We start from the raw sequence: 12,289 nt of genomic DNA, 5'->3' as shown, positions 1-12,289 counted from the left end.
CTGCAGTCTTCATCTGTGTAACAGGTAAGGTTAGAGAGAAGATGAAACCAGGGTTGCACAGCAGTAGTGTGAGTAGCAGGTGATGCAAGCTATAGAAAGGGAAGTGAAAATCAGTATAAGTAAAGTAATGTTCACAGGGATTATAGTCAAACATAAGGACAGATTGCTCTTTGAGGTTGTGAAATCACTGTCCTTGGAGACATACAAAACCTGTCTGGATATGGCCCTAAGCGACATGATCTAATTTCCAGGCTGGTGCTCCTTTGAGCAGGTGGTGGGATTGGATGACCTCCAGAGGTGCCTTCCAACCCAAATTATCATAGGATCCTCAGAGTTGAAGAGAACATTGAAGGCCATCTAGTCCAAATCTCCAGCAACATACAGGGACATCCACATTACGGTGGGTTGCCTGTGGCCTTACCCACCTCACCTTGAAATCTCTAGGGATGAGGCATCAACCACATCCCTGAGCACTGTGCTCCAGTGCCTCAGCACCCTCGCTGTAAAAGACTTTTTCCTTATATCTAACCCAAATCAGCCTCTTTGAGCTTGAAGCCATTTTCCCTTGTTCTGTCACTACAGACCCTGATAAAGAATCTGTCTCCCCCTTTCCCGTAGCTAATCCAAATGACTGTGAAATCCCACTCCCAGGAGACCCTGCCTCGCGCAACAGGTTTGCATTTCACCCTGTTGAGAAACCTCTCTGCTTCTCACCATGTTACTCCAGCGGCTTTTCCCAAAACACTCAGGAAGCTGTCATCTCCCTCATCCTATGGCACAAAGCAGCAGAGCTGGCACAAGCAAGCAGGCAGCCTCCCCCTCCACTGCTCAGACACAGCCTCTGCCAGGGCTCAGCACAAGGTATGACACTAGGAACAAACAAATCTGGCAGGCCATCTGCCTTCTTCCCAGTAGGTACACACACCCCACCACAATGGTGCCTAAGCTTAGGCTGTGCTTTTCCCCTCCTAAGACCTTGGAAATTCATGGAAGTAGTTGTGATCTCAGTAGGGATTCATGCAGCTGCCTTGATTTCTCTACACCTGCCTGTAATTATGTCCTGCTAATGATATAATATGTTTTTAAAGCTTAGGTTGGAGGGGAGAAGGGGAAGTGTTGAGACCTGTTCAGAATAGACAAGCTTGAATGAACTATTTTAAAATCAGAAATACTCCATTTTCTTTCGCAAAGGTCCATTAAGATGGTCAGTTTTCAGATACATCCTCAGTGAAGCCTTCAAGCAGTTGAGGAAAACCCTTTTTTAAATTCTATTTACTTTCTATAAGATGCACAGCACATGTGGCTGCAGATGGCTTAGCAGGTCTGGTTCTCCATGATCTAGTCTAGGGACAGACAAAGCATTTTTGAAGATGAGCTTGTGTGATTGTGGGAGAAGAACTGTCTCTGATTACTGTCGGAGTTTGAACAGAGTTTGGAAAATATTCAAATGCATGTTAATTTGTTTTGTGCACTTAGATTTTTTTGTTATCTGAGTAGAGCTGAGTTCTTCTTTCTTGTGCCATTATAAACAATATATGTGAGTGGGTCTGAGAACAAATGTTGACAGCTCTCCACTATTATCTGAGCAAATTTCATTTCTCCATTTGCAGTTATTCCCTCTTGAGAGCTGTAGGGAAGAGAAAGAATCAGTGGATCCATTGTTTTTGTGCTCTAAAATGATGTGGTCAGGACACCTTCAATGTTGTATCTTCATTTTGACCATGTGTGGTTCTTTGGCCAAAGGATACCCACAGGTTTAACAATTCTGCACAACTCTGGGCCCATGTTGTGAGATGGATAGCCCATAAGAGATTTAAAAACAAGGAATGCCAACACTCAAGGTCTGCACATGCCCTGTATAAACAACTTCTTTCAAAAGCTTCTAAAAAGCATTTCACCTCTGCCAAGGTGCCCTTATATCTCTCAAATGGCCAGGCAATTGGAATCTAGCCACTTACAGAAATACCTGTCCCAGCAGACTAAGTCTAACTTATTCTCTGATTTGATTTCAAATCCCAGAGACCAACTGTGACTTGTCTGGTAGGTTGATTGCTTCAGTGTTTGCACTATCTTCTCTTTTGCCAGAATCTCAGTTTTTGTCCCATCCACTGTCTGTGGTGACTGGACACCCCAGAAATTGGTAGTATGGACTAGTGCTGGCAGTAACATCTGAGTCTCTTGGATGGGCTGTCACATTGTATGGCATAATGGTGAGACATATCAGCTGTAAATTCCCACAGTTATGAAATACCAGCATTTATTAATGCCTTTTAGCCAGGCAGGTGGGACAGATAAAGAAAATATTGAATCATTCTACATGCAGAACAACAAAGGAGGGCTGATTTCTCCTTAATTCTGGATCGCTGGATCCAAACTCACAGCTCACTACATTATACAAGAGTAGGTCATGTAAGACAACAGTGCCTTACTAAGCCTAAATATAACCTAACTATTGCTTAGCTAAGATGTACTGTAGCTCAACTATTTGCTGATGACAAGGCTTGGTACTCTGTCACTGGGGAGGATTAAGTTGGTCTGATGTGGTCAGTTTCTGACAAAAACAATTTCTTTTTGTCATGTCATTTTTTTTTTCTATGTATCATCCTGATATTTTCTAAATCCTTCTGATGGTTTTTATTTTCACTAATATTCCCAGCATTTTTCCAAGAATAGCTGTGGGTATCAATGACCTATAATTCAATAACTGTTCTTTTTGGTTTTTTGCTCTTCTTTTTTTCTTTTTTTTTTTTTTTTAAGAAAAAAATAAGAATCCTTTTCCAGTGCTCTGAATTTTTTTTTTGCACTGTCGCATATTCCTTTCTTTTTTTTTTTTTTTTCTTTTTTTTTTTTTTTTTTTTCCTTTGACTTGTTTTTACTTGGAAGCACAAAGCTTCCTCTGCCCCTTTGCAGAGGTTTAGAGGGACATGGCAAGCTCAGAGGAACTGTGGGTTATCTGTAATGATAATGAGAAGGCAGGAAAAGCTGTAACTGGGTATGCAGGAAGGTGATTTTCATATATGCACACTCTTTTTCTCTCTGCTTCCTCAAACTGCTGCTTGAGTAGGAATCACACACAGGAACAAAAATGGAGTTCTGTCTCTTTATGTAGAACTCATTGCAATCAATGCTGGCAGCGTTGAGCTCTCTAACAGAAGGCTTTTAATTAGTAACAGATTAACCAGTGAGAAGTGAACCTCCTGTAAATGTAAATTTATTTTACTGACCAACTGTAATCAGTACATTAGAGGAAAGCAATACACATTTCCAAGTACAGAATTTTCCAAAGGATTCGCTGCTTCCCCTTGGTCGAGGGTGCTGCTGATCAGCTCAATCAACAGAGGGAGGCAGAGGATATCAGTTGTACAAAGAGGGAAGTGGTCTTGCTGATGGAACTGGTTTATGAAGAAGTACTTGTAGATATAAATTTTTCATAGAAACATTGTTTTCTGAGTAGGCAAATCATAACTGTTTTTCGTGAGCAAACAGGACTGTTCCTGTACTCTTGGTGATGGAAAATATCTCCCCATACAGTTGTGAAAAGACTGCTGAAAGATCACAACCCATCAGGAGGTCTGGGCACAGTGGAGAAGGTATTGCCTTACTGAATTGAGCTTGATGCTGGGAAGGGAGCCTGTGTTAGTGCTTGCACCAAGGCAGGCACAGAGCATGAGGGTTCAGTCCTCTATGGAGCAGGTGCAAGTTCTTAACTAGGAGAGATGGATTATTAAGTATGTCATGTAATGGGGCCATCTAGGCATTTCTCATCTTCTTAGAATACTATAGTTTCTTGTACCAGTAATTCCTTGCAGATGTCAACTTTCTGGTGAATGCTTGGTCCCAGTGTATTTGTCTGGGAAAGTCCATAAGCTCACGCAAACTGGACAATCTGAGGCTGCACAAGCATCTGCCATTGCTCAAAAGAAGCACCATATAGTAAAGTTATAAGCATTTAAGTAGCTGGGTTTTTCAAAATATCATATAACAATTTGCATGTATTACACAAAATCTCTATCAGTGACCTCAAAAGGTTGCCATTTGTATTGATAAGGAGAGCAGTAGCAGTATCTGACTCTTGTACCTATAATTAGGGTAAGTAAAATTAAGTAAAGTAAAAATTAAGTAAGTAAAAATTAGGGTAAGATTTTGGTACAAGTTTTGTTTCACTTTCCTATATTTATGACAATTTCAAATCAGTATCAGCTTATACATATTACATAATCACCCATCTGCTCCAGGGATGCAGGGACAGTTAGTCCCCTACCCCTAACTTCAACAGCAAAATATGCTGTGGTGATTTGTTAAACCCACAGAAAAGTAAATAAGCACACATGGGAGAGAATGGGAAGAAAAATAGCAAGGTTCTGTCTGAAACAAAACAAAACAAAACTGAATAGTTTCACTGAAATTCATCATGAAAAAGGGTTCACTGTGAACATTTACTGAAAGTATAAATAGCAATGACTGGTGATTTAATACTAGTATCTATTGCATTTCCACACGGTGCACAAGGCTTTTCACAGTAGAGAAGTGACAAATATGTTAAAAGGCAATCTCTGAGAATGTCTGAGTGACCTCCAGCATTCAACAAAAAGAAATACATAAAAATAGTCTTTGTCAGATAATTTTGTCTGCTATAATCTCTCAAAAATCCTTGAGGAGTATGGCAGAAGTTTTGTCTGCTTGGATTCCAGCAACTGAAGGGTTAGTTAGAAGGAAGTTTATTTTTTCTGTGTTTGGACATTTGTTTTAATCTCCAAGAACAGAATGCCATAATTTCACATTCTTTCTCTAGTGTGAAAACTAAAAGAAGAATCAGGAATGTGTACGTTGTTTCAACAGTGTTTATTGATTAAAGTCAGTTAATCTTTCCCAGAATAGGAAATTGATTTTTGCTTTACAGCCCAAGCAAGCTTTTACTTCCCATGTATTCCAGCTTCTTTGTGATGTATCCTCATGCCCAGATACAGCCTAGCCTCAAGAAGGCCAAAAAAAGCTGCTCTGACCCAAAAGAAGAGTGCAAGGGGGTGGAAGATCTCATGTAGGTACCATAACTCAGCACAGCACTTGGTCAAATGCATGCTGAAACATATGTCATCTGATACCTCAGAAAATTTTGGTTTTACTGAGGGAAGTCTTTGCCAGCTTATACCCATAGCCACTGTAAGTATAAGTTTTGATAAAACTGCTTTCTTTCTGATGGAAAGAATGTTTCAAGTCTTTTTCATTGATATCTTGGTATTTTTTTTCAGCACGTTGTCTGCATTTGAAGATTGCTTTGCTGTATTTGGAAAGATTACAGAAACCTGAATGCTCTTTTTCTAATGCGGCTTTTCCACTGTGACGTTTTCTACACTATCAGAAGTACTAGAGCATTCTAAATAGAATGTAGCGGCTACAATTTATATTGATCTTGCTTTATTTAAGCAATATTTTATCATTATCTTTCTGTGTGTTCTTTTTCCTTCTCACAGTAAGTATGGGCAGGAACATTTGTAGTTGTCTGTAGCAGATATTAAATAATAAATAAGAGGGAAAACAATCCTGATGGTCTTTCACCTGTCCCCACCTGTGTGCATGCATTGGCCTCCCCAATGGGACAGTAGAGGAGAGAGCAGGAACACTGGGGAATTCAACATCTCAAGTATAGCTGAATGTCATGTATTATTCTGTGAGGGACATGCTTCTTCCATGTAAACTGCTTCATCAGGGTCAGTTTGATCATTTCCTGAATAGTCAAAACCCTTCATTTACTGGTAATTTTTTTGGTCCTATGGTACATTTCAATGGTTTGCAGACTGCTGCTCACAGCATGAGAGGTGATGCTGATTTTGGAGCATTTTATTCCTGAATGAGTATTCAACAAGGAGGACTGTGAAAACACTGTGCATACAGTGAACAACACAGACACTGCAGCAGTTTGGGAAAAAAAAATATTCTGGAATAGCCATAAGTCATGGATTTCTGCATCCTTTCCTAGTGCCATATTTAAATGCTAAACTAAATAGTACTTGCAGTACAGTCAGTATAAATCTGTAGTTCCCACTGACTTCAAAGCAGCATGTAGAAAAGCAAAATTTTGGAGTAAATGTGACATACTTGCCTAAAGGCTCACGGCTTTGTGCAAAAGGAACTAGAATGTTTATTGGAAAGCAATGAAAGGACCAGAAATAATTGCAGCTTTGAAGAACTGAAAACATCATAGTTCCTCTTCGCTACAAGCTCCCCTGCACATTGCCTGTACTGCCATGTCTTTAAAGAAATATAGCTGGCAAGAAAATCTGCTTGACTCTGCATACAATAGCTATTGTCTAAGAAGTCAGCAGTTTTCCCAAGGGCTTATGGAAAAATTGCTGCTTGGCTTCTCAGCCACTGGGGAACTCAGGCTGTTTCTAGAAATAACTTCTGAGTCACCAAAAAGATTCTGATGAGAGCCAAAAAATTTTGGAGCAGTTCTGAGTGATCCAGGCGGATTACTGGCACTGGTCACAGCATGAAGGAAGGCTTCTGGGTCACCTCCCTTCTAAACACACTTGTTCCTGAGTTCCTCAGACAAAAAATGTAGTTTCTTCTGCACAGAGCAGTTATAAAGGTGAGACCCTTGAAAACTGAGAATTACTGCAGCCTTGCTGAAAATTGGCACTTGAAAAACAGAGAACAGAAAAACTCCAAAGTTATAAGCTGTTTTCGTATATTTTAAAAATTATATCTTAGCAAATGGCAAACTGTGTTTACCATTCTGAGCTTTTCTATTTAGGCATCTTGTTGTTATTTATTCAATAAGTGCATGTCAGAGAAATCAACAGAGTTCAAAGTAACTTTGAGTTGCAACATGCAGCTGATCGAATCTCCCAGTCTGCAGCCTTCACCATTCCCTGCTGCTTCTCATAACCCTTATTTTTGATGGGTGTCAGGTCATATTGTTGGAAATGGAAAACATAAGCAGTGCTCATATAGTTTCCATTCCCACATAGAACTGCTTGTAGGCAGTGCCAGTTCAAGCTCCCTGTGACTCTGGCAAGAACTATGCTGTCTCTGAGCACCTCAGTAATACTAATTTTCTATGACTGGGTCTTGACACTAAAAGTAGCAGAGAGTGTTGCTTAGTGAAGACACAGAAAGCCCTTCCTGTCAAGATATATGCAAAATGGAGGTAAATCACTGTAAAGATCCCTTGCAGATCTCAGTTCTCATGGATGGTAAAGGTTTGTGGTATGTATGGTATTATTTCAGATGACAAGAGAAGTCATAAAAGACCAAAATCCACATCTTTGTGCCTAATTGCCTGCAGGTGCTGTGCTAGTGGAGGACAAAGTGAGACGTTATCCTGTGGTAACTCAGGGATACATCCTTAGTCCACTCTATATACTGGTTTGTGAAAAATTTAGGTGGTTGTTATTCTTTACAGTTTTAAGGAAGTTATGAAACAGTTTCTGGGAAGTATTCTCTCAGTTGAAATATTTTTTTCCATCTTAAGTATCAATGGGGCAGCAAGTTGAATTCCACTATTTTTCATAAGAATAACAATTCGTATAAGCAGAGAATCATGAATTTTGCAAAGGTTCCTATTTCAGACCACTTGTATTTATAATTAAGCAATAAGAATGAGGTTGTGTCTGTCCTCATTTTCCAGAAGTTTCAGAGGGGAAGGCGGAAATTGAAATAATATGAACAGTTACCCATTTTCCTTCATTGTTACCTTTTTTCTAACATGTCTCAAACATTTGACTACTAACCTAAATCCCACCACTTCCAAAGCAGGTGAGCAACAATTATGCAGCTGTATGAGAAGCTGTGGATAAAGAGTGTGGTAATTTGGCACCTCTGTGCAGAGCTGAAATCTTTGGCTTAGCTCCAGGAGTGGAGTTTTGCTTCTTCAAGAACTGTTGGAGCAATTGATTTGATTTTCCTGAGAGCAAAAATGAATTAGGCAGGCATAGCCGACTAAGATTTTCCTTGGAACATTTTTCAGGCCTCAGTGTATTCCTTTCTTTAAAGTACAGTGGGATGATTATAGAGACAATATTTTGTGTTAAGAGTATCTTTATGTGAATAAACTATCTATGTGAATAAACTGACTGCCGCCTTTTTTTTTTTTTTTTTTTTTTTTTTTTTGTCAGTAGGTCTGGGAAAAGGTCTGTGATTGCCCATTGCCCATCTGAAAGGTTCTATTACTTCTCATGACAAACAAGAGCAGATTCCTCAGATTCCTGTTTTCTCCCATCCATATGATCTGTCAGGACCTTTTCAGACCCAGCCACATTCAACATTTCTGACACAGCCTTGCTAGAAGCTGATACTCTCCAGTAATGGCTAGAAGCCTGATTCTATCTCAAATCAAGTTTTGATCCCTGATCCTCTTCAGCTGGAAAGCAGAGCTTAGGCTGGAGGTATTGGTCTTTGGCACACAAGGGCCTATAACAGCAGCCTTGATTGTACAAGGTAGAGAAATGTCTGTAAAGACTTCACTGCTGTATGTTTATCCTGGGACATTTCATAAGCATAGCCTGCTTCTTCTTCTCCTGGCTGTCTGTTGAAAAAGAATAATATAATATACAATTTACTTCTTTTTAAAATTATTTTTTATTTCATTAGGGATCAGTTCTGGCCATTTTACACAAAGAAATCTTTGAGATGTGTACAGACTGTTCTTTGTTGTGGAATACAAGTACTCTGACCTAGTCTTCAGTGGCAGCTGGGTTCACAACTTTCCCCATGAAGAGGATGCCGTTGGTGCTTTTGTCAAAAACCATCACCAAGAAGGGTCTGTTGAATTTTATTTCAAGAGGATCAATCATTGCAGACATAAACACCATTTCTACCATGGTCACTGCAGCAGCTTCTGTGCCATTCTCATTAACATTCAACTTGGCCTCGTGAATTGCCTACAAAGGAAGCAAAAATTAAACATCTAGAGACAGACAGTGAAAAGCAGCAAGGGGATAAACAGGTTTGCTCTATAATTGAGAGTCGATAGTTTTTAAGAGACACAGCACAAAATGAACAGAATTTGTGAGAAGATTCTCTTGTCCAGCCTTTCCAAGACAAGAAAGTTCTCTCTGAATTAAGAGAAAGCTTTATTTTTCATTCTGTCAGAGTCGAACTTGGCTGCTTACAGATACTGAGCAGCATGGAGAGCTTTTATTGTTCAGTGGTTTCTTTGAGTAAGATCTTTTCCTTAATATTTAACACCAAGGATGAATGTTTTCATTTTGAATCAGTTTATGTATATGCAAAAAACTTTTTTTTCTGTTGACACAATAATGACAGACCAATTCTGAGGTGCTCAGCTAATACAGTAAGAAAGGCATATTAGTAGAATAAGAATGACCATTCCCAAATTAATGTCGAAACTCTGACTCTAGTATTAATTATTTACACAAGATCTTTGTGAAATTGTTCCCATTATCCTTTCCAGATCTTTACACTTTGTCAGTTTTAAAGTGAGTTTATGGGATAGTTATGGAAAAAGAAATTGCTTGCTAAATGCAAAGAACAGTAGCCATCTAACCCCTAAACTACGTATTGCTATGGGTGAACCATGGCTGAAATCTAGAAATAGGATCAGCCTATTTTTTAAGATAGAACCATCAAGTCAGGAGGGCAAGCAGATTTCTTCATTATCTGCCCTGCTCACATACTTACCTTGGAAACTTTCAGAAGGGCATCTTTTGTCACTCCGGAGAAATCAGCATTGTCACTGAACATGTCTGTCGCACCCATTTTCAAAAATAATTTCTTGACATCATAGGATCCAGAGATGGAGAATTTTGGAAGATACAGGTTGATTTTTCTTTTTTTTTTTTTTTTTTTTTTACAACAACAAACAAACAAAACACAAAACAGTGAAAAGAAAGTGAGTTACAATTTCAATGTTCTTCAATATAAGAGCTGATACAAGAGGCGTGAGCCCATCCCAGCTAACTGTGGAGCACAGATCTGGCTTTCTAAGGCCTAAATAAATACAACATTGGTGAAGGAGAAATTGAGGTACCAGTCCCACCACCCACAGTCTGATCAGTAGTCATCCAGATTGGAGAAGAAATTCCATTTTCTTTTGGTTGGATCCTCCCTAAACTAGATGGGTTGCTGAGGTCTGAGTTTGCAAATGCAGAAACCCCACACTTGACAGCATTACCACTGCTGTGGCAGAGGAAGATGAGGAGAAGGCTCCCCAGTGAACAAAATCTCCTGATACTTCCTTCCTTTGAGATGAATGAGCTCTGCAATGCTTGGCCCTCAGATCTGTGTTTAGCAGCTCCTTGTGGTATCCTAAACCTTTCCTGCATGAGCATTTATGGCCTCTTTAGTGCTTAAAAAAATGTCAGTCAAAAGTCAAAGGATTACCTTAATTGAAGTGATAGGCTCCAGTTTAACACTGTATCTTGTAGGAGAGCGTCCTCTACCTGGCTCATACTCCCTTCATCAGGCAGAATAAAAAAGGCAGTAGCATTTCCTTTGTATGGTATTTCTACTACCCAGCAAGACAGCTTCTTGTCCCTATGGATATTATAGTATGCTTTTTTGTACATCATTTTAACCTTAACAGAATGCTCAGCTTCCACAAAGAAGTCATCATCTTTGGTGTTGTAACTTTGAAAAGGATCTTCCCAGTAGCCTTTTGACAAAAGAATGAAAATAGAAGTGAATAAGCTGAAAAAGTGACAAGTAAGTGCATAACACAATAGTTGATGCTCAGGGTAGTATATCTGAATGATAAATACAATTACAAGCCTATCTCAGTTTAAGGATTCTTGTTCCCTGGCAATGGAGAGGAGTTTTGAATCATTTCAGTTATTTGAATAAAAATCACAAAAGAAAATATAGGCCAAGGAAAAGGCCTGAGCCTTTATCTTCTATGAACTGACCTTATGCATTCTCTGGAATTATTCCCTTATTATGCTTCATTCATATTTTATTTTGACTGTGTCTTGCCCAGCAAAATAGCTATGCCTTTCAAAAAATGATAGCAAGCTTGCCCTTCTGGAATACTTTTAGCTCTGAGCCTAATTTGAGATGATACAGTATTGGTTGGTACTTATATCCTTTTGTTCCTTTTTATTTTTTACTCATAAAAATTGATTCCTTATACCTGCCTTTCAAGTATTTCCTTACTTCATTTAGAAGAAGAAAGATATAGTTTAAATTGGATGATAGCGTAGGTTCACCATGGGAAAAAACCTCTTGATCCTTGAGTTTGGATCAGACTTCTAGAGCCTATTTTTACAACCTTAACCAATGTTTTTCACTCACCTTTAAAGTAAATGTAGTTAGTCAGAATCATCTGTGTATTTTTATTAAGACTCTTCAGTAAGTCTACAAATTCACCGTGGGTCTTTTCTTTTATGTAGTTATTGATTTCCTTCATAGCATGTTCAGAATTTTGGAAATCCATAGAAACAGCTTCTGAATGATAAAAATTTGTGACATCATCCAAAAATTTTTGTTGCAGTTTCAGTCTCTCATCTATGAACAGAGTATTGCCCATGCTCAATTGAATCTCTCGGTGAGGGTCATTCAGCAGCTGGAGGAGATGCTGGAAGCCCTCATGGATCTCCTGCTCTTCCATCTCTGTCAGGTTGAAGGCGAGGCATTTGCGCAGCTGGCTGAGTGTGTTTGATCTGGCCCCCAGTGAGAGCATTGCAAAGGCAGTAGAAAGGCTCAAGGGAGAGAAGAAAATGTTCTTGTTACCTCCCTCCTTTGCGACCTGCTTGTAAAACCTGAATGCAAATTCAGCATTGCTGGGGGCTATCCTCATGTGAGCCAAGTTTTCACCTTCCACATGCCCATGGTGTCCTACGGAATGACGTCTCTCTTTCTTATGCTTGTTTCTGTGGTTGGGGTTAGGAAGAGCCTGGACTTGAAGTCCAACAAGAAACAAACACAAATACAGTACAGGCTTCATTTTCTTTCTGAATAATTCTGTTGAGAAAGGAAAGATTATCTTGTAGAGAATATTATACTTCCTGCATAAAACCAGTTTATTTTGTACTTGAAATACTGATTTTCATTTGCCAGCGTTTAGGATTGCTACTCTCTTTCTATTGGGCCTCATGGCTAGTCCATTTCTGGTCTGCTCTATTTGTTTCCAACCAAGATACTAACATGACACCACTAGGAAAGAAATGATTCTGTGTTGGTTTTTGTGAGGTGTTGCTTTTTGTGAGGTATCTTATCTGAAATTGTCCTTGTGTCTGATCAGCATTGCATTATTGCATTTCTAAGGGTATCTGTGTATACAACTGAGTTTACATATTGTTCCTATACATTCAGTAAGCACTTTGGCAGAGCA

The 12,289-nt window shown here is 39.2% G+C and overlaps 1 protein-coding gene across 1 annotated transcript; it reads right to left on the bottom strand.

Moving 5' to 3' along the window:
- Positions 1 to 8,675: 8,675 nt before the first annotated feature.
- LOC140253110 (alpha-1-antitrypsin-like) lies at positions 8,676 to 11,917 on the bottom strand. The gene is made up of 4 exons (XM_072338495.1): positions 11,251 to 11,917; positions 10,345 to 10,615; positions 9,643 to 9,790; positions 8,676 to 8,882 (listed from the first exon to the last, which is right to left on the bottom strand). The coding sequence occupies exons 1-4, from the start codon at positions 11,900 to 11,902 to the stop codon at positions 8,676 to 8,678; spliced, it is 1,278 nt and encodes a 425-aa protein (XP_072194596.1). The 5' UTR covers positions 11,903 to 11,917.
- Between the last annotated feature and the right edge of the window lie 372 nt (positions 11,918 to 12,289).

The sequence above is a fragment of the Excalfactoria chinensis genome, chromosome 5, assembly GCF_039878825.1.
Source record: "Excalfactoria chinensis isolate bCotChi1 chromosome 5, bCotChi1.hap2, whole genome shotgun sequence".
In the NCBI taxonomy this organism is placed as follows: Eukaryota; Metazoa; Chordata; class Aves; order Galliformes; family Phasianidae; genus Excalfactoria; species Excalfactoria chinensis.
The sequence above is the reverse complement of the archived record's forward strand: the minus strand, read 5'-3'. Positions and strand labels throughout refer to the sequence as shown.

Coding starts and splice junctions, on each gene's coding strand:
- LOC140253110 (XM_072338495.1), bottom strand. CDS start 11,902: ATGAAGCCTGTACTGTATTTGTGTTTGTTTCTTGTTGGACTTCAAGTC. Junction 10,616..11,250: donor TAACTACATTTACTTTAAAG/GTGAGTGAAAAA, acceptor TTTTGTCAAAAG/GCTACTGGGAAGATCCTTTT. Junction 8,883..9,642: donor CCCTTCTGAAAGTTTCCAAG/GTAAGTATGTGA, acceptor CTTCCTTTGTAG/GCAATTCACGAGGCCAAGTT.